This window comes from Lutra lutra, chromosome 18, assembly GCF_902655055.1.
Source record: "Lutra lutra chromosome 18, mLutLut1.2, whole genome shotgun sequence".
NCBI classification, from domain to species: domain Eukaryota; kingdom Metazoa; phylum Chordata; class Mammalia; order Carnivora; family Mustelidae; genus Lutra; species Lutra lutra.
The window spans coordinates 31,998,821-32,021,585 of NC_062295.1; the positions used below are offsets into that span (position 1 = coordinate 31,998,821).

The 22,765-nt window shown below is 49.8% G+C and overlaps 1 protein-coding gene across 10 annotated transcripts in view; it reads right to left on the reverse strand.

Moving 5' to 3' along the window:
• The window catches only part of CUX1 (cut like homeobox 1), a 358,424-nt gene that overhangs the window by 187,986 nt on the left and 147,673 nt on the right, over nt 1–22,765 (reverse strand). For all 10 annotated transcript variants that reach the window (XM_047712793.1, XM_047712792.1, XM_047712791.1 and 7 more), the window contains exon 3: nt 5,756–5,803. In XM_047712793.1, the coding sequence (XP_047568749.1) occupies nt 5,756–5,803 (48 nt within the window). The remainder of the gene's footprint in view (nt 1–5,755; nt 5,804–22,765) is intronic.

Consider the following 22,765-nt stretch of genomic DNA (forward strand, 5'->3'; position numbering starts at 1 on the left):
GAAAGCTGTGTTTAACTTATTTTAATTTGCATTTCCCTGATTATGAGGTTGGGCATCTTCTCATGTATTTATTGACACATTCTGATTTTCTCTGAGGATGCTGTTCGTGGCTTTTGCCCAGTTTCCTATTGGGTTATTTGACTTTTTCTCATGAACAGGTAAAAGCTTTTAATACTTCCTTAATACTAATCCTTCGTTAACTATGTGTGTGGCAACTGTCTCCTCCTGATTTGTGACAGGGCCAGGGATCCCCCACAAGAGATCTGTTTACAGTCGGGCTGGCCCTATGAGCACCATTTGCATCAGAGACTTTTGGTCTTTATTATGAAAGAGATTCGGATGAGTCTAGATTCTCCAACAGATAAACTGTCTTGAGAAAGGTGAGCCTTTTCCTAATATACACAAAGGTAAAACTGAGCAGGCAGTGCCCCATGCTTACTCTGCCACCTTCTGTAGGCTGTCTTTTCGTAATTAAGTAAATAAAGCTTTTGCTTAAAACTTTTAATGTAGTTAAAGTGTAACAGTTTCTTCCCTTATGGTTTCCAAGAAATCCTACGCAACCCGAAGTCATCATATGCTATATTTTCTTCTACAAGGTTTAAAGTTTTGCCTTGAGTCTTCATTTGTAATTTGTGTTTGCATACGGTGTGAGGTATGGATCCAATCTCACTAATTCCATAAGGATAACCAATTGTCAGAGGACCATTTACTGAAAAATCCGTCCTTTCCTCACTGATCTATAGTCCTGTTTTCGCAACACTCATGTCTTCTCTATATGCACGTGTCGGTTCCTGACTTCTTTATGTTGCCCCATCAGGGTATCTGTCTATCCCTGAGCCAAATCATTGGTAGCTTTCCATCATGTGGCAGGGAAAACCCCCCACCTTGTTCTTATTTTATGCTACCTTCACCACTACTGACCCCACCTGCTCTCGCTTATACTTCTGGAATCAGTTTTTCAAAAGTTCTATGAAAAATTCTGTTGGAATGTGGACTGGAATTCCAATGACTCCCTCTAATCAAATTTGGAGGTAATTGATTATTATTAATAATAGTGAGAATTTCTATCCTTGCATACCTTCTGTCCCTCTACTTAAGTCCCCCTTAATACCTTTCAGTATAAATGATCTACTTTTCTCCAGAAAGAGTTCCTATGCTTTATTAATTTATTTCTAGGTATCCTTTATTTTTTGTCGCCAACTCTAGCTATATCCTTTTCAGTTTTTGTCAGTGTAGAAGTATGTAATTACTTCTGCATATTGATTTTGTATCTAGCAACCTCGTTAAATAATTGAGGCTTGTTTGAAAAATGATAGTTTTGTTTCTTCTGTGATAATACTTGATCTTTTTCTTGTCTTCTGTGGTAGTTGAAACTTCTAGTACAATGTCGAGTAAAAGCAGCAATAATACACTTACTTGTCTTGCTCCTGGTCTCTAAGGGATTATTTTTGATGTTATTGAGTATAATGATTTGTTGTAAGTCTTTTGTAAATACTTTCCCCCTAGTTAAAGACGTTCCCCTCTATATCATATGGCTGGTCGGTTTTTTTGTTTGTTTTTGTTTATCATGAATGGATGCTGAATTTTATCAGATTCTTTTCCTCTATTAAGATAATTTCTCCCTTTAATCTGCTAAGGATATTAATGTGCATTAGTAAATTTTTCTAATGTTAAACCAAACAGCATTCTTGGGATACACGGAACTTGACGGATTCCACTTACCAACACCCCTTTGGGGACTTTTGCGTATCTATTCACAAATACGACGGACTTTGAATTTTCTTTTCTTGTGCTATCCTTGTCTGGGTTTGGTACCCAGGTTACACTAACTTTGCAAAAGGAGGTTAAGACGTGTTCTTTCTTTTTCTATTTCCTAAAGGAGTCTGCACAAGAGCAGAACTTCTCTGTTTCGTGAATGATTGATAGGATTCTCCCAAAAACCGTCCCTACCTGATGGAAACGTTTCCGCGACAGTTACAAGGCTACTCAGGGTTTCCATTTCTTCTTTAATCAGCTTTGGAACATTCTAGTATTCCAGAAATGTGTCCGTTCTGTTTAGGTCTTAAAATTTTTTGGCATGAAATTGACCATAATATTCCCTTACTGTTTTTTTAAATCTCTGCTGTGGCTGTAAAGTTACCATCACTAACCTGTTACCATCACTAACCTTTTCTTTCCTGATTAGGAAGTCTCTTCAAAGAACCAATGTGGTAGTCTCATCAAAGAACCAATTTCTGAGCTATTTCTCTCTTGAGTCTTTTTTTTCTTGTTTATTTTTAATTCTTATATATTTTTATTTTTATTATTATTTGTATTTATTCTTTCCTTCTTCCTGTTCTCTTTGAGCTTATTCTGTTGTAATTCTCTAACTTTTTAAGCTGGATGCTCACAGGTTTTCAGTCTTTCATTTCCTCCCCGATATAAGCATCTAAGTTATTTCTTAAGAGGATTTTCCTCTCTGAGAACACTTGTCTTAAGCATCCAGCTCCCCTACAGCCAAGAGGAGGAGAACCCAAACCAACTCCTTCCCCCCTCAACCTTTTTTTTTTTTTTTTAAAGATTTTATGTATTTATTTGACAGAGAGAGATCACAAGTAGGCAGAGAAGCAGGCAGAGAGAGAGAGAGGAGGAAGCAGGCTCCCTCCTGAGCAGAGAGCCTGATGCGGGGCTCGATCCCAGGACACTGGGATCACCACTTGAGCTAAAGGCAGAGGTTTTATCCCAGCCCCCCCCCCCCCGCCCACCTTTTATACCAGGAACCCTTGTTGGGGAGAGAAGCAAGGAGAGGCAGAGACAATTTCCAAGAGTTAGCACTTTCCCAGAGTGTGTTACTTCACTGAAGGGACTGTCTGAATCACTGGACTAAAATAAGTCTTAAATTGGATTGACTGCTGAGGTGGCCCCTTCTCCCCCACCGATCAGTTGACCGGGCTTGTGAAACAGGCAAACTTAGGTATGGCAACCAATCAGTCAATTCCTCAGTCAAATTTCAGGGTGAGCTAAATTTGATGATTTTGCTAGAATGACTCTGAGTGACCCACGAGATAAGAATATTCCCTACTATGCCACCGAGAACAACAAATACAGGTATTCGCTACTTCCTTTTAAAGCTATTTCCTGAGCAGATATGCTTGGTGCCCCTTTCTCCTCATGAGCCTGAAGAAAAGGAGGGAAGCCAAAATGCTACCTCTGGAGGCCCTCACTGTTCAATCCTTTATTCCCATGATGGTACAACACACTGCAAACACACCCTCTTGCAGGAACTCTGAAATCCTATGTGAATTTCTCGCTGTCTGAAAACGATACCTTGTTCTTTGTTTTGTTTTTTCTTTTCAGGATCTCAAATAGTGAAGTCGTCTATACAGATTCCAAGGCAAAGAACACATTTTCACAACACCATACCTTGTTCTGGGGGAACACAAGCACTTTGGGATAAACTCAAAGAATATATCCAATAAATACAATTGCATTCAGCAGGCACTGACCAAGGATACAAGAGTGATCCTCTGATTAGAGAAGGCAGTGTTTTAGAAAAACGAGCTGAATGGATCCTGACCCATCAAAGCACCGAGACATGCTGGCTTCTGGCCTTACTCATCAGAAAACCGACCCTGTCACGTGGTCCCCGTCTGCAGCCGCCCTCTGCAATGAACGTTCCTTCTTCAGAAACAAGGCGGAGATGGCCCTTTCTACTTAAATTAGCTTACTAGAAAGCACAAATTATTTAATATAAACAGAGCAATTAGCAATGGTAAATATTAGCAGTGCTATAAAAATATTTTTTTTCAAATCACCTTTTTTTAAAAAAAAAGGGGGAATTAAGAAATTTGGATGTCTCCTGGGCATTTTGAACTTAATATATCTGGAAGCACACCCACTACCCCATTCAGAATGTAGGGTAATCTATAATGGAAGCGGGTTACATTCTTAAGAGTGAGAGGGTGTGAAGACAGTGTTTTATACTGGAGGAAAATGTGTATGTAATATAACATAATATGAACGTGTGTGGGAGGGTGAGGGAATAGATGTATATAAATTGTATACGCCCATGCCTGAAGTACAACACGTGAACTTGGTTGAACCCCAGTTCAGGGGCAGGGCAGTTATAAAGAACATTTGGGGAGTAACTAGGGAAGACGGATTTGGGATGGAATTTTAGCTACCGCGGAACGAGTGCTGCTTTCCCAGGTGTGATACTCGGGCTTACATGGTAATAGTGGGGAACAGCCTGACTTTTTGGAGATGCACGTGTGCCTGTGTTTAGGGGTACGGAGCCGGGCTATCCACACGCGCTTTCAAATGCTGAGCAAAAGGGCAGCGGGAGCAAACGTGGCGAAATGCTAGTGTGCGGCTGAGTAGGGGTAAAGGGGGTACGCATGTTCACTCGACTAGTTCTTTCTCCTTTTATGCAGCTTGGCAATTTTTCAAACAGAATGAAAAACAAGCAAAAACCCAAACCAGCACACTGGGCTACCTCGGAGGCAGAAACACTAAAGCCACCGGGCCTCACAAAGCTGCTGAACGGGTAAAAGAGATCGGATCAATGCGGGCAGGTGTAAGGTGACAGTGTCCCTCGGAAAACCAGGGTTTGGAGACGCATTTGTGAGGAAAGGCAATTCATGTCCTTCCAGCCCTGGGACAGTGATACCCCCGAGCCTGCTGGGTCTGAGCTCGGGAGGGCTCCTGCAGCAGGGGGCGGTGAACAGAAGGGCCTTCTGTGGTGTCCCTCCCGACACCTGCGGTGGTGCCCACGGTCCCTGCTCCTTCCTGCACAGCAGGCCTTGCCCTCTGCTGTCACCTGCTCCCTGGAGACTTTGCCCGACGGCAGCCCCGACCCCTGCGTCTGGAGCTCCGGGCCCAGGATGCTGGCGTCCTCACCGCGTGCCCCAGAAGCCCTCTAGAAGCTGCCGTCTCACTCCCTCAAACCCTGCCTCCTCCCCACGTGCTCCGAAAATGCAATTCTCAAGATGCTACCGATGGGGGTACTCCAGAGGGCTCTGAGAAAGGCTTGTTCTCATCACTGCTGCCGTCGTTCCCACGGCAGGAGCAGAGAGCCGGGGACGGCCACCTCCACGACAGTAACGACATGGCTGGTTTTCTGAAGTTCCCCGAGTCTCCATGGAAGGCAGAGGGGGAGCAGGAGCATCACCCACCGCAAGGGCCCCCATCTGCGGGGGTTGCCCGACCTCGCGTCAGACGGCGCGGTCCTTCTCTGGAAGGCCCCGGGGGCACAGGTCTCCCTTCCACGGAGCCCAGGCTCACTCCTCGGGGCTGCCCGTTGCTCTTTGTTTCCAGCTTCGAGCCAGTGAACTCCCTCCTTCCCCGGCAGCTTGGTGGGAAAGCACCAGGTCGCCCCTCTCCTTCCCTCCCGCACGGGAGGGCCTCCCGGTGGCAGCGGCCCCGGGCCTGTGAGGCTGGGGAGGCCCGCGGGCTCCTGAAGCCTGCAGCGTGGACACACTCCGTCCGCTGGGTGAGGCACAAGCACGCAGGCCGCTTGGCCCCGAGTCACCCACATCCCCCCCCCCCCCCCCCACTTCAGCTACGGCTCCGCTCTCCACACGGGCCTTAACTGAGGACCCGGCGGAAACATCACACCAGGAGGCACAAAACCCACATGACATTGAGTTAGTGCAGCTGGGAAGGCTCCATCTGGGCGAGCACCTTCTGTCAATGGCATTTATTTAATGAGAATGAAAAGCAAGCGCAATGAGCTAGGAGGGGTGGCTCAGGATGTGAAGTGAACAGAGACGCTTACCTCGCCCTGGAAGCTCTTCAGCAGCGGCGCTACGTGCTTGCGCAAATCCTGGAGCAGGAGCGGTGGGTCAGCAAACGGCCGTGGCAGAAGGAAAGAGAAGGGAAACATTCGTTAAGGCTTCCTAGAAACAGCTTTGAATTCAGCGACAATCACCCTCAGACAAAGCCATCCTGGTGCCCTCCCCTGCCCGTTTCCTTCACTCGGACAACATAAATCACGCTGCTGGCGCTCCGTAATGTCAGTGAACTTCCTGGGGAAGGAGACCACTAGGGTCCCCTTCTACCCGAGTCCCCGCTCTACCAGCCTCGCTCTGAATGGGTGAGGGACTTGAGCGTTGGCTGGTGTCCGTCGCAGACCACCTGCTTAGTAGAAAATTGAGCTTTTCGATCGTACATTTGACTCGTGTGTATCTGAAAAGGATCCGGGACCAGCATCCTGCATTTTAGCTGTCTTTTGAGCGCTGTTACTGGGGCTTATGTCTGTTTTGGATCCTGTCTGATCCGCTCGGTGGACAATTTCATCCCAAGCCCCCAGTATCCCTTTCCTGACAATGGGACACCCCAGAGGAATGTCTGTATGATCTCCTCGAGAATATTTTCTTCCAAATGAAGTGACTGATGCACCACGTAGTGATTATAGTCAATAAGACTGTATTGTAGACTTCAAAGCCGCAGAGACACGAGATCTTAACTGTTCTCAACACAAAAAAGGGATGACAATTATGTAGTGTGATAAAGGTGTTAGCTAACACTACTCCGGCGGCAATACCGCGATATGGAAAAGCACCAAACCGACCCATCTTCCCCTCCACCTTACACAACATCGCGTGGCAACTGTAGCTCCATGAAAAAAAAAATGAAATAATTGAGAATATGCTTTGAAGACCCTGAATTATACTCAAACAACGCAACTTCTCCTTCATCGGGGGGGGGGGGGGGCAGACGAGGGATCTACGGAGCAAAGTGGCTTTAGTAAGTCTGGCCCAAGGCCAGGCATCTACCTATTTTCAGGTCCCAGAGCTGACGCACACGCCGACTGATGAGTGCTGGTAAATGCTGGACATGGGCCAATCAACCCATAACACAGGAAGGAGGTAACGTATTATTTCAGGATAAGAGCCCAGGTGCCACAGGGAGAGCAGAGAGGAAGGGTAATAAACCCAGATGGCGGAGGCGAGCAGGACTTTCACAGAGGAAGTGGCATCTGGGCTGCGAAGGCGGGCAGGACCTTCTCGGGCCGGTTCTCAGTATGCCCATCTGCGCGTGCTGCCTCGAGCTGGCTGTCAAATACACAGATGCTACCGGGCAAATGCAGAGTCTGGACTTGTCTACAGCTCCTTGGTCAGAACTCAGTCCGTTCAATGGAAAGAGGCAGGCAGAGCCCTGATTCCTAACTCGGGCCCGGCCACTCACTCTGGGAGTGCAGGATGCCACTCCACGTCTAGAAGTTCAGCTCCCCCCACTCCAACGTGCGCCAGGGTAACTGTGTCTTCCCCAAAACACAAGCAATGGGGACAGCACCGCTCCCGGCGTGGAGTAAGTACTTAATAACATGAACCACCTTTACTATTACGAGTAATAGTAGTCACCACTCAGGGAAAGGCCTTCTAGCAAATTTAGAGTCACCCCGAATCCGTCTGAGCTCACAGAAGACAGCCTTCTCTGGAATCAGGATTTCCCAGTTTTGCTTGAAGGCAGTTGACGAGGGAACCCCTGCCCCGCCCCCAAAGGGGTGGCGGACAACCCCTCGGCCTCTCCTGCTCCGGGAGGCTGTGATTCTCTAAGCAGACCCCCAAGGTGACCCATCCTCGTCAGCTCTGTGCGCACAGCGGCACGTGGGCACCCGCTCGATCTTCTGCTAAGGGATGAACAGGATTCTGTGTTCCTTCCGCCGAGCACCTAACCCGCCGGCCCTTCTTCCATCCTAAGCTCAGAAACCAGCTTCCACCCTCACCGAGCTGAGCGTCGTTAGGAAGAACAGCGGCTCCTGGTGTTTCCTGCTCCTGTGTCTTTGGTGGCTTTCCTCCGAACCAGGGCCCTTAACCATTTTGGGTCATGAAGGCTTCTGAGAATCTTCGGGAAGCTATTTCCTCCAGGCTGTGACTCTGCAAATGATTTTGCTGTGGCCTTCCTGAAGCCTACCCACATGGCCCAGGTTAGGACCCTTCATTCCAGCCCGTGCTGTCCAAATATGGAGCTACCGGCTACTTACACTTAAATGTAACTTCACCTATATTTAAATGTAACTTAATTAAACTGAACTTAAAAATCCAGTTCCTTCCATCGTGGAAGCCACATTTTAAATACTCAGCAGCCACGAGGCTGGCGGCTACCATGCCAGGCAGCAAAGAGCCTGGGTCCCCCATCACTGCTGAGCGAGCTCTTAGACGGGCTACATGCTAAGCTCTCTGCCAAACAGAGCTAACCCACGCTGCCTTGCATTGTGACCCCGTAGAAGTACTTGATCAAGAAGCATTAACATTTCCCTTTTAATTACACATTTTCCCGTATGTCGCATTCCTAAGGGTGATACCATCACTTCCCTGGAGACGGCAGTAAGTTTGTTCCTCCGGTACATCCTTTTCTATGTTCTTACACCAAGTTCAACAACATAAAAAGCAGTCAAACTCATTATCAGTCTCTTCCTGAATAAATAAGGCCATCTGTGGTAGACAGCCCCCAAAGGCACCCACGTCCCTGGACCTGGGGGTCTATGAGGTTAGGGACGCTGCAGATGGGAGGAAGTCAGGGACCCTGAGGTTGGGGAGACACGCCTGGATGGCCCATGGGAGCAGGAGGCAGGGAGGAGGGCGAGGACACTCCCTTAGCCCTGCATCTCTCGGGAGGAGAGAAGATACAATATACACCAAAAGCTGGTAAATGAGGATCCCGGGATGAAAAGGGGGGAATCACCTTGGATCCCAGCCAAGGTCAATGGTAAAAGCCCATGTTGTAACCACAAGGAATGAGCCACGGTCCTTTGTCAGAAACCCGGGACCACAGGTAATGACGCAGAAGGTCTAATGTGAACAGCCCACTGTGGGTTGGGGACAGGGTGACACGGAGGATGGGGTGGCAGGAGAGAGAGCCTAGTCCCCGGCCCTCCTCCTCGGTCCCTGGGGCAAGTACAGACAGGTGGGATGAGCCCACTGCACTGCTCTCGTCACAAACTGCAAACCCAAGATGATGGACGGGGTTAGCTGTTTGTTTTCCGAAAAGGCTGACGTTGAGGATGGCGGCTGGTGAACGAGGCGCGGCTGTATTCTCCAGTGTTCTCACCACGCAGCCTGGTGCTCGGGTGCACATCCCAGTGGGTAAAGAGGAGCTGGGGAACATTCACGAAGCAGTGTTGGCCTAGTCCGTGGCCCGCAAGCCTGGCTTCCACAGATGGGCCGAGTATTGTCCTCTCTGGAGGCCACAAACCGGGGTGCCCGAGTGGCTCAGTCAGTTAAGTGTCTGACTCTTGATTTCGGCTCAGGTCACGGTCTCAGGGTCATGAGACTGAGCCCCGTGTGGAGCTCTACCCTCAGCACGGAGTCTGCTTGAGGATTCTTTCTGGCTCTCCCTCTGCCCCTCCCCCTGCTTTCTCTCTCACTTTCTCAAATAAATAAATCTTTAAAAAAAAAAAAGATTTTATTTTATTTATTTGACAGAGAGAGAGATCACAAGTAGGCAGAGAGGCAGGTAGAGAGAGAGGAGGAAGCAGGCTCCCCGCCAAGCAGAGAGCCCGATGCGGGGCTCGATCCCAGGATCCCGAGATCATGACCTGAGCCAAAGGCAGAGCACAGAGCCACCCAGGCGCCCCTCAAATAAATCAATCTTTAAAAAAAAAGAGGCCACAAATCCATGTTCATCTACTATGTAAAAATAAGATGTGAACAGTTTGAGGACAGTAACTTCGATGTGATGCTTGTCCACATCGGTGAACCCCATCGGTAGGTACGTGGCCCCTCCCAGGCCTGGGCTTCGAGAGGGCCCCTTGCTTTCCAGGGAGCTAGGCTAAGCCCCCCGCCCCACCCGCGTGTCATCTGCAGGCCCGCCTCGCTGGGTGGAAAGCCTTAGGAGTCCCCTTCCCTGATGGCCCTTGAGGTCTGGAGAGGGGACTCCTAAGGCTTTCCACGTGTCCAGATCTGGAAACTGGGACCTGGAAGCAGCCAGGCCCAATGCCACAGGACGTGCTTCCTCTCCTCTCCAGACTGCGGGCTGCTCGAGGGCAGGGAGTAGGTTTTAGTCCCCCCGCAGAGCCCCCAAGCTGGCAGCCAACACTGGGGGGACAATATTTTGCTGCGGAAATCTAGGCACGAGAGGATTTAAACCTTGTGTGGGTCCGCCACTCCTTTCCCCGGTGGGTCGATCCCACCCCATGCAGTATGGGGGCAGGGCTGCAGGTGTGGGGCTCCCGGGGGCACCAGGTGCCCTCTGGGGCCCACAGGCTGGTCGGCCCCACCACGAGATCGCTCCCCGGAGACTGAATGCGACGTCAGCCCGTTTCTACAGGAGCACTGATCCCAGTCTCCTGCGGGTCTGAGACGGAGCCTGGCACACAGCAGGACCTCAGAAGACACGGCGTGGGGGCGTGAGTGTGTGAGCGGAAGAGAAGCGGCTGAACAAGCCCTCAGAGTGCATCACAGACCTGCTCGGGTGAGGCGGCGCCTGCGTCAGAGCCGTGTCCACGGTCCAAGCCAGTGGCGCCCACCAAAAACCAGGCACCGAACACCGATGCGCCTTAAAATTTTCCACGACGAGACGGAAAGAGCAAAAAGAAACAGATGAAATGAATCCATCCAAAATCCTTTCATTTCCCATATAATCAATGTAAAAATGATTTTAACTTATTATTATCTACTTAACTGACAAAGAAGGATACTTCTTTTTCGGGTGTTAAGCCTCTGCAATCTGCCATTTTATAGCTCGGCACATCTCGCTTTGGACCGGCCACGTGTCAGGTGCCTCCCCCAGGCCCCCGGCCACCCCAGCATCTCAGGGAGCAGCTCAGGGCTAAGAGACACGGCAGTCAGGAATCGGGACTCTCCTGGGAGAGTGGGTCGAGGCAGGCCAGTCCCCCGCTCTCAGCCGATCAGAGGGAGACATGGAAGAACAAGAATGAGGAGAAGCAAGAGGACAGCCAGGGGAAGGGATGCGTCACGGACATGAGGCGCGACAAAACCGCTGGGTTTAGCAGTTGGAGTTCCTGGTGGCATCGGGGCGCCCCGAATGGACTGGGGGTGAGAAGCAACCTGCGAGGGGCTTAGGCGCTGGCGCTCTGAGCTCCAGAGAGAGAGATGGGGACGGCGGGGAAGAGGGTCTCCGGCTGAGTTAACGCCAGTTCTCGTGACTGAGTGACACACAGCAGCCCTGCCAACAGAAGGGACAGACACCCACATTTTACAGCCGAGGAGATGTGAGGCTCAGAAGCGGAAGGAAACTTGTCCAAGGTCGCATGGCCGGCAGTGAGGACATAACCCCGGCTCTCGAGGCCTGTGCCACAGCGAGATTCTGTAAAGGAATCGATCACCTCGGCCAGGTGTGGGCACCGGGATGACAGCCGGGGCCACCTGGACAGTGACAAGGGGTGGAGCACACACGCATCACTCAGGAGTCTTACCATGGGCTCAGACTCAGAGGGGAAATGGTGAACCTGGACAGGGTTGCGGAATGTGAAAGGTGACAGGGCCCAGGCATCTGGGACCCCGTGGGTGACAGAAGAGAGGGCAGGGCAAGGGCGCAGGGAGGGCCTGGTGCAGGCCTGGCCCTGGAGGTCACCCGGCAAAACACTGCCTCCTGCTGGGCTTGCCCTCAATGACCCCGCAGCCCGCCAGCCTGGCTCAGGGCCCAGCCAGCTCATGAGAACACCAGCTCGGACAAGTCGAAGAGAGGGTACAAGTGTTCCCGTGTTCTGTCACAGCACTCCGGGAAGGCAGAAGAGCCGAGCCTCCCATCGTGACTGTAAATTAAGGAAACTCATCTCCACTGTCCCCGTTTGGACCAACTCACTGTATCTGGTTAGGACACAATTGTTCCCTAGCACGTAGTCACATCTCATGACAAGCTTGCTCAAACAACCTTTTAGATAGACATTTTTTTTTTTCTTTTAGATTTTATTTATTTATTTGACAGACAGAGATCACAAGCAGGCAGAGAAGCAGGCAGAGAGATAGGAGGAAGCAGGCTCCCTGCTGAGCAGAGAGCCCGATGCGGGGGCTCGATCCCAGGACCCTGGGATCATGACCTGAGCCGAAGGCAGAGGCTTTAACCCACTGAGCCACCCAGGCGCCCCATAGATAGACATTTCTAAACTCTTTTTTAAAAGATTTATTTGAGAAAGAGAGAACGAGAGCACATGCCCCTGGGGCCGGGGAGCAGAGGCAGAGGGAGAAGCAGACTCCCCACTGAGCAGGGAGCCCGACGCGGGACTCCATCCCAGGACCCTGGGATCCTGACCTGAGCCGAAGGCAGACCTCAACGTCTGAGCCACCCAGGTGCTCCTCAAATAACCTCTTAGAGATTAAAGCTGGATGTGTGTGTTTGTGCGCACACACACGTGTATTTGAAGGGCTTCAGAGGTAAAAACGGAGTAAATATTCATAATCAGACCCGCAAAGCCGGTATGCACGTGTGTACTTCAAGTTACCAGCTAGAAGTCCCCCGTTCCGATTTGATTTTTGGCCGTTTGAGAAATTCCTTATCCGATTCTGCCACCTGCGAATATCATCTGCTTTTGTACTAAACTAAGGAGACAGGGCCGGGGTGCTCACTTGTGACCCGGGGCCGTCCACCGTCGTTCGAGAGCCCGTGACATGATTTGCTGTCCGCACAGCACCACAAATGGCAGACAGTGCCACGCTGGCCACCACATGCGTCTGCGTGCCCTTCTCTGTAACTGTGAACTGAAGAAAGTGGGCGCTAGGCCAGTGAAAATCATATTGGCATGAACCGCTAATGACGGACTGAACACAAAGATTTAAAAAAAAAAAACACCAAAAAACCAACCTCAGCAATTTCGGGGTACCCACTAATTACACTGACAGGTTTTGCAGCGCAGTTTTAAATTCACTTTGATTCTGTACCATTCATTGAGCGAAAACAACAAACACCTTAACACAAAGAAAGTAATGTCCTTGAGATTATTAATATCGATGCCTGTTGGCGAAGCCAGAAGAGTACATTTCAACCTTCTCTCCCTTGAGTGCATCCCAAATAACAAGCCGTGTTTCTAGAGAGGCGCTTCTAGGTGAAAAGGATTTTCATTGTTCTCCAAACCACTGATTCACAACTCACTTCTGAGATCAGAAAATTGAATGGCAAAATGCAACCGAGGAATTTTCTGTGTAATGATGATTCCTGGAGAAAATCGGGCTGATTTAGAAGCCAACACCAAAACAAAACAAAACAGAAGCACCACGTGGTGTTCAGATGCCCCCGTGAGGCCAACATCCCCAAACAGAGCCCCTGGCCCCGCACATCTCTGGCTTCCTGCCCATTCTGGGCACGTGGGTGGTCTCTCAGGAAGGTTCTGTCCCCACCTTGGAGCCTGGTGTTCCCTCTACCAGGGAATCTCTCCCATTCTGCAGGCTGGGCGTATCACAGAATCCCGTGCCCCCGATATCGAACTGGTGGCCACTGAGGTCCACGTCCGTGTCCAGGAAAGAATGGTGCCCAGGACACGGCTGCTTAGGCTTGGAAGGACAGCAGGCGAAGGGAGATGGCTTGTCTGTCATGTGTCAACAGAGGAAGGCTGTGAATCACGACCACATCTTCAATCACAAAATGGTTCCTGTTTTCCAAATATTCTATTCTAGACTTTTCAGGCTATTTTACTAAATTTTATAATGTTCCTTTCACTTCTGCTCCACGGTAAGTCACATGCGTTTCTGTGAAATGACACTTAAGGCTCACAACTGTCTGACGGCATCACTCAGAGGTGTCTCATCCCCTCTGGTGGCAGCCCAGGGATGGGTCCTGTCTTCTCTGGGGACAATCTGGCCTTTCCAGGAACACTGGGCAGGGGGTACAGGGGTGGGAGGGCAGTAGAGGGACTGGTTGACGTCACCTCTGAGCGGCTCAATCAGGACTCTCACAGGGCTGCGAGAGCCCTGGCCCTGGGGTGGGCGCGGAAACCTCAGGGACCCAGCCCAGTGCCAATGACAGCGGCGCCACCCCTTCAGCGACCTTCAGGTTCCAATCAGGGCTAGCCTCCTCTTCCCTCTCCTATGTCTCAGCTCACTTTTTGCTCGCTGTGTTCTGGTGGTGAAGGCTGGGATGCGTATTAACCCTCGACAGAGGCGAGGCTAAAAAACAGGAGTCTGGCTCGCACGGAAAACTCTAGAATGCTTATGTGTTGGGTGACTGCACGTTCCAGGTCCACCCAGGGCTAAAAAGGGGGAGCTCCAAATGAGTTCACTAACCCCTTGTTTCTCCCTCACTACTCACGCCTCAAAGTAAGACGATTCTGACTTGGAAAGGTTTTCGGTCTATATTCAAAGGCAGCCCCTGTGTAATATGGCATTTCATTAAATGTGGTATCGTCACCTGTGAGATGTACCACTAGTTTATGCTACATTTTTTTTTTTTAAAGTAATCTCAACTCTGAGATTAAGAGTGTTTCACTGATGGAAGCAGCCAGGTGCCCCTATTTTGGGCTACATTAAGGAGAGAGTACTGCTTCTTAACCTGGGGTGTCACTGACCTCCCTCCTCACCCTGCTTCTGAAGATGGCAGGACATGTCCAGTGTAGGCATTATAATTGATAAATACGGCTGCCAACGCACGGCCGTTAAAACAATAGCCCCTGAGTGGTTTTTGTTTTGGAACTACAGTGGCCTATATTTTGGGTGTGGTGGCTATGTTTTTCAAAAGGGTCCCTGTCTCTTAGAGATATGTCCTAAAATGTTTACGGATAAAACATGGGTTTTGCTTCAAAATAATTAAACAGGGAGGGGGTGACGAGTGAGAAGAAGGGAGGTGTGTGTTGGCAGGCCGATGGCGGTCACAGAGGGACCACGACACGCGGGGCTTTGCTGTAATCTGCACCCTATCGTGTGTCTGTTTGAAACAGAAAATATTTTTCAAACACTAGATTTCACTCTGAAACACACGAAAGCCTTCTGCTGACTGATCACAGGGAATGGGCAGAGAAAGAATTAAGACGTTGGGCGGAGGGGCTGTATCTCTTAAATTATAAGCTATCAGCTTGTCGTCTGTCACCTTCATCAGGTTAACCTGGAGATGGAAGGGTCATCTAGTGTAATCTCCTGCCCAAGGCAGAAGAGCTCTCCGTGGTGTCCCGGCCACGCGGCTTGCCCTCCCGAGGGCCCTCCAGCCCTGCTGGGACACTCGAGGTGCGAGAACGCGGCTCGGCGTGGGGACAGGGCTCTCCAATGTGGCAGCTGTGGTGCCACCACCGAAGGCAAACATTTGGGAGGAAAGCTGTCCTGAGCGGGCATAAGGACTGTGACTACTAGCAGCAGCTCGTTAATGAATAAGTCACAATCGCTGTTTTTCTGAGAGCAGATTTGAGGGGATTCCACTCGCTGACTTGCTTTACCATGTGTTTTCTTGAGTAGGGGACAAAAGCAGCAGCTCCCGGACCTGTGGGTCTGCCCGGGAGTTGGGAACACGAGCGGCTCTAGCTCAGCTCCCTCTTCGGCCCATCCAGGATTTGCAAACCCCGCTCACCTCGCCCCGCAGACCCTCCTCTCCACCCCACGTCTTCCCTCTGGACCAAATGCCCCTCTGGGCCTCCCGCCTCCTGAGTCTACAGACAGTCCGGTTCTGGCTGCTGGACACTGAGTTCACACAGACGCCAACTGCGGTAACCCAGACGGAGTCCCTTCCTTCGCCAGTCAAGAAATTCCTCTCTAGAGTATTTTCTTAAAGAAAAATGCAAATGCATTTGATTTCAGCAACAGAGTCCGCCATTTATAAACGCATTAAAACAGCAAGTACAACATTAGGTTAGATATAAAGACTGTAGTTTAACCGAACTACCACTTGGCCAAAACATGATTAGAAATTGTGATTTTTTTTTTTTTTTCCCCAACTGAGAGACTCATCAGACTGAAATGAGAAAATGATCTCTTTTCTGCAGCTTAAAGCCAAAAGCCTGAATACTGTTCAAAACCATCGAGCTCCTGATTCTCTATTCTGATGTCTTGGCCGTCCTAAAATATCCTGATGATGTCTGAGTCATCCTTATTAGCAAAGAAAAACCGGGGTGGCCCACCCCAGCGCAGGCTGGCCTTCTAGACGGTGATGTCACAGTCAGCTTTCTTACGGACAAGCCGTCTCTGGGCTACAAATACCATCCCTGCGTTTTTGTCCAGTGCGTTTTTCTACGGTCCTGGTGGCACTGAGGAAAGAATCCTAATTATCTGGGAAAGAAAAACTGCTCTCGGTACTGATTTCCCTGCACGGCGATCGGATTCAAGGAAATCTCTCCCGTATCGGGCAGGCCGGAGCACAGCCCGGGTGTGGAGGCTTGAAACCTGGACAACACAGACTGTACGACGCGTGGACCGTGAGCTCAACTTTTAAAAATACAGTTTGGCGCGAAGGGAAGTTTCTCTTTGTGCCGCAATCCCGAAACCTTCGCTTCTGGTCTCATCGCCTGGAGAGAAATCACGCGGCTATCAATGGAGCACCCTATTTTTGGTTACTTTTATGGGCGGACGCGTACTCCCTCCAGTCTCTGGGACAGAAAAAAAGGTAATGTTAAATGGCATTTAAGCTCAAGTGTTAAATAAAAAATACCTTTCTATACCACAGCAGGCGGTATGTCCTGGCAATTTCTCGAAGATTTTAGTTCACAGATTCGAGAAAATTCCATTAGCTTTAATTATTTATCAGCAGTCCATTTCGATTACCATTGTTGACCTATTTCTGCAGTGCTCGGGCCACCCAGCAACGCGGTACAGGAAGAGTCCTTTTCTACAATGGCTGATTTTCTGAAATAATAGAAATCTACTTTAAGGAAGGAATGAAACCCCAAACCTGTAATTACTACAATACATAACCTGCCACGCTGCCTTTTTGGAGCTGGATAAAATGCACATCTTTGTGAGTTTTTTTGGTTATTAAATGAGATTATCTTGAAAGGGATAAACTTGCTCATGCTATAATTTCTTCCCATTTAAATTTCTTTGCTCCACTGAAAACATGTTCTGTATCTTGGCCCGGGAGTCTCTAACGCTGACGGATACGCCTTTAGCACGGTGCCTGATCCAACTGTCTAATGGGAAGGCCTGGCTTTGCGGAGCTGCAGGAGAGGACTCCTGGTGGTGAGAGCTGACAGCCAGCTTCGGGCACCTGAAGGTGGAGGGGGGGGGACCCCCGAGTGCCCCGGGCAAGAGCACGTGGTGTCCTTCTTTCCGAAGACTCGTCTGATGATGACAAGTGGCAGGTGCACTGGGCCACTATGCGTGGACTTGGAGTTAGGGTGATGAGGACTGAGGACGGTACCCACATTCAAGACACAGAGGCCCCGGTTTGAAGGACGAACCAGAAACGGCCAGTGGCAGCTTAGCAGGATGGGAGAGCCCAAAGGTTGCCAAGCCCGCGGTTGTCAGAGTGAGACTCCTGGGGATTCCTGGCTCCCTGAGGTCCTTCCAAGGGTCCACGAGGTCCGCACTATTTTTGTTATTTGCCTTTTCTATCCTCATTGTCTTGTGAAGGCACGTGGAGTTTTCCAGATGCTCTAGGACGGGTGATGATGTCATCGCTCTGATGTTAGGCCGCGTGTGCTGATGTAGTTTCGTGCTTTTAAAAAGTGTCAGTTTTAACCCCTAACACATCACTATGGATACACACACACACACACACACACACACACACACACACACACGAAAGCTCTCGGGAGTCCTCAGTGTTAAGAGGCCAGGACACCGGAGAAATGGCAGCTCTAAGGTTTCTGGTCCTGGGGCAGAGAACTGTACCCAGCCATGAGGATATCAAGGTGGCCTGATGACCTGCTGGCGTCCCGTGATGCAGCTGGGCCAGCTGGCCACCCCGGGGCACCGAGGCCCCTCTCCCCACCTGTGCTGGTGTCTGCAGGCCGGAGGGCTGGGAAGTGTGGCTCTCACAGCTGGGGCTGGCATCAGCCCTGCCTGGTGGCTCAGGGATTTCCAGCAGGACTTTTGGTGACCAGGGAAGGAGGCACCTCAGCTAGGTCACTTTCTGAATAAGGGCTCACATCTAAACCCTTTATTTCCAAACTTTGAAAATATGGCTGTGACTTGATTACGCAGCCACACATCGCTGGGGTTTGAATTTGTCGAAGAGACAACCTGCACATCAGACACCTAATTCATTATAAAACCATTTGAGCATTGACCTCATGTCACGAAAGGGCTATAAGTCCCAGTCCTGCCCTCACAGGGCTTATATCCGCTGTGAAGGCTGAACCAAGGCTAGACTCCCAGTAAGCGGCTGAGGGGCAGCACACACCCCAAGCCCGCTCCTGGGGCCCCTGATGGTGTGTGGGGCCCCGAGGAGACCCTTAGTTAGTACCTGTGGCCTGAATGAGGGGACAAGCAGATGCTCTTCTCAGACTCAACACTGCACCCACCTTTTATGGGAATTGCTGCAAAGGGGATTCATGTGCCGCACAAGGGCCCTGCCCCAGGGGTGCCTTCCTAGCCCGGCGCTCCCGGAAAGGAACCCGGAAACATGGCTCTGACGTCAGCACACACGCCCACTGTAACTGACGCCAGACCGTAGGCCCTGCTGACATTCAGACAGATGGGCTACTTGTTAGAATGTAGATTAATCCGCCCGTTTCGTGCTTCTACTTCTGGGAATTCATCCACAAGAATGACCAGAGACGCATGCAGAGATTTATGCACAGGAATGCTTAGCATGTCCTGTTTAGAAAAGAGGAAAATCAGAAATGATGCAGATGCCAACAGTAGGGGTTCCTTAGTCAACTGAGTAAAGCAACACAGTGGCATATTAGGTAGTCGGTAACAGTATTTTTTAAAAAAGACTTTATTTATTTGAGAGAGAACGAGAGTGCAGGCACCTGGGGCAGCAGGGGCGGGGTCGCGGAGATGGCAGAGGGAGAGAGGGAAGCTGACCTCCTGCTGAACAGGGAGCCCTATGCAGGGCTCGATCCCAGGACACTGGGAGCCAGACCTGAGCTGAAGGCAGATGCTTCACCAACTGAGCCACCCAGTTGTCCAGCAAAAGTGTTTTTTGAAGGATAGTCAGTACCATGAAATAAGGTACCACGGCCAGTTAGTTACCAAATTATTTGTTGGGTGGTTTATTACAGGCCCCTGGACCCTGTTACAAGAGCTCTTTCAGTTGTGAGCCAGACCTCTGGGCGCCTGCATCACCTGGGTGAGAGACGCTAGTCCAGGGAGCACCCCCTGAAAAACCGTGCCTGTGGCTGATGCCCTAAAGGAGAAGCCTGTGGCGCAGGGGTATCTACGGGGCAGACCCGGCCCTGGCCAGCAGGGGGCGCTCCTGAGAAAGGGCACCTAGCCCAGATCTGTAGGACCAGCGGGGGGCTCGAGAGGGAAATGGACCCCAGAGACTACTATACTAGATGGGCTTACAGTATGACCCCCATGTGGGTAAAATGAATAAATGTACATACATGTGTATTTGAGGTAAAAAGGCAAGACCTATATCGGTGTTACGGGTAAACGAAGAGAGTTCCAGCTGGTTTTTCATTTCTTTTTTTTTTTAAAGATTTTTATTATTTATTTGACACAGAGAGAGGGATAATGAGAGAGAGAGAGAGAGAGAGAGAGCGCACAAGCAGGGAGAGCAGCAGGCAGGCAGAGGGAGAGGGAGAAGCAGGCTCCCCGCCAAGCAAGGAGCCCGATGTGGGCCTCAATCCACAAGCTGGGATCATGACCTGAGCCGGAGTCAGCAGCTTAACCAACTGAGCCGCCCAGCCGCCCCTAATTTTTCATTTCTTTGCCTTTAAATATAAATCACATCCTCTTCATAGCAAAAAACACTCTTTTTTCTGGATGGGAATGGGGATCAAGTAACAGTTGAAAAAGTAAGCGGGGTTTCTAAGGTTTGCAGAGCAAGTGGGTCGCCCTCTGGCCCTCCTCTCTGGTACAATCGCCACCACCATGGTGACGTCTATGCGTTACTTCAGTCCACACGGCCCTAGAGAAAATAAATACTGTATCTGCTAATGCACAGCCCAACTACACGTACTTCTCTAAGGAAAAATTATTTTATAAGCACAGTAAGGGTTAGCAGAAAACCTACTGGTCTATTTCATTTTTTTCATATATATAAAATACTATGGTTGGGGACAAGCGTGCTACAAAACAAAAATGTACAGCATGATCTTTATTGTTTTAAAATATGTAATATTTATGAAGAAAAAAGAGACTGGAAAGATCTAAAAGCAATACACGAATGTTTATATCTAGGATTACAGGCGATTTATTATTATCTTCATGCTCTATGCAAATTTCTATAACGAACGTTCGTGCTTCTTACAGTCAGAAGACGAAGTCACAGATCTCACACAGTATCGGGGAACACTTAATACATCACTGCAGGGGCGCCTGGGTGGCTCAGTGGGTTAAGCCTCTGCCTTCGGCTCAGGTCATGATCTCAGGGTCCTGGGATTGAGCCCTGTGTCGGGCTCTCTGCTCAGCGGGGAGCCTGCTTCCTCCTCTCTCTCTCTACCTGCCTCTCTGCCTACTTGTGATTCCTCCTGTCAAATAAATAAATAAAATCTAAAAAAAAAAAAACCCCAAAAAACCAAACACCACATCGTTGCAAACCGACACCAGAGGGGTAGGGAGGACCCAAGAACCCACAGGCGGATCCCAGACAGGAGGGGGTGCTGGCGGCTCAGTGGGCAAATCACCAGATAGGGACAGACTCCACCGCCGAGACGGAGAAGACTTAAACCCAGCTCTCGAACATATCCACCCCTCTTCCCTGTCCTGGTCTCCGTTTTGCTTCCCCACCCGAAGGCCTTGCTTCAAATTCCTGCGGCATCTGTGTGCAACTAGCTTACCTGAAATAAAGCATCGCAGAAAAAGACCTTCCTCTCAACTTAATAATCAGTGCATATTGTTATTAATATTTACTTGCTTCACAGAGCCGCTCGGAGGACTAATCAATAATAAACGATAGGGGGATCTCCTCGCAGGCACAGAGCTCGCTGTAAACACTTCCTCGCTCACACACACACAAGCCCACAGAGGCAGGGGCCCTCCTTGGCAGGGTCCTCCTGCTCCTTAGCGGCAGGACACGGTACTCGGGTGACTCAGGGCACAAGCGGAAGGCCCCCTGAGACGTGGGATCGGAACGGGGGCTTTACGATTATGACTTGTATTTCTCTTTTCGGAAAACACTACAGAGCCACGGGCAGATGAAACGCAGGCCATAATTTCTTAATTTCGAAATGGAATTATTTATATCATACCGCTGGAAACCAAGTCTAAGAAACACATGTGAGTCAGCGGCCAACGAGGGAATTTAAACCTTCAGAATCAGATTGTATGTCTAAAGACGCTCAGAGGCTTCCCAGTGGATTACCTCAACCAAGCAGTTAGAGAGAAACAAAAGTTTCCAGGGCAAAGAAAGACTTCCTGTCCCTCTCTGCCCCAGCAACCCAGACATGTGGCGGACGACAATGCCTGGCTTCAGGAAGGGGGCCCAACCCGTGCCACCGAAGGATGTCCTTTTGAGGCACCAAGGAAGCAACTCCTTAGTTTCTCGCAGCCTGATCCAGCAGGTGCCAGCCCTCAGGGACCCCAGAGGTCAGGGATCAGGCGTACGATGTAGGCAAGGGCAGGGTGAAAAGGCAAGTCATTCATTGTATTTATTATGCTAAGGCCTCAAGGTCCAAAAGTTCCTTCGCTCACTGACTTTCAGCTTCTGGTAGCCTGCAGAGCTCAAGGACTATTTCTGAAAAGAAGTCGGCTTAGTACGGACGTCTTTACCCAACACTGCAGTTCAAGGCAGGCGTGCCATTTCAAAATTAGCCCATTTCACAGGAAATCCTGGGTGGGGAAGGGGGAGGCGTGTGGGAGGAGCAAAAGGCAAACTGGGTGTCCTTTTGGGATGTGTTCCCTTGAGGTGCCATGAACCTAGCTCCTAAAGGCACTTATAGACAGCAATCCACCGTGAAAGCCATACAATTCGGTTTCCTCCAGGCCTACTGGCCAGGGCGTGCCGGGACCTGGATGGCAAGACCCAGACTCAGCTCAGGAACCCCTGAGCGTAAGGAAGAGTGTGTATGTGAGTAACTCAGTGGAAAAAGCAGAGCCCTCTGTTCCTGGTGCAGTGGGGAGGGCGACCAGCCACAGAACATACACAGGGTGTCTGGACCTGGGTCTGAAGAAAATTGCTAATGCTTACAGAATTACCAGGCTTCCAGTAAACCAATGGCTTTAAAAAACACTTCTGGAATTCCTCTAGCAATCCTCCCCAGGCCTGTTACCAAATACTAACTTCTACACGGTTCTGGAATTTTCTTCCGAACACACAGCATGGCTTCTTCATAGTGCAACAATTCAGGAAAGAGATGCAGCTTAACAAATTCTATATCTCTTGGCCAGAGCCGTGGGCCCCACTAGATGAATCATAGAGAAGTCCATAAACGTGGAGAGCATTTGCACACAGACTTTTCTTTTATTACCTTATATGGCAAATATAGATCTATTTATCTCTGATCAACGTGAGCTTTAGTTTTCCCTACCTTACTGCCTTCCTTAAAAATGTCTCTTGCTCTACGACTCAGCTGCTCACCCCACGACAATACTGACATTCATAACCCTGGGCTGGTTTGTTCTTTTTCTTTCTTTCTTTCTTTCTTTTTTTTTTTTTTTTTGGTATGAGGACAGAATGTTTTACATCGGTGAATATTTGAGGCAGGTCAAAATACCTAGCTATTTACATTCTTGCGACACCGTTGCTGAACAGTAAGGGGCTGTAAGGATTTCCACAAGAATTTAACCTGAACGAGTTTTCTCCCTCAAGGAATCGTGTTTCTTATCACACATTCAGGGATCAGTGAAAACATAGTGGT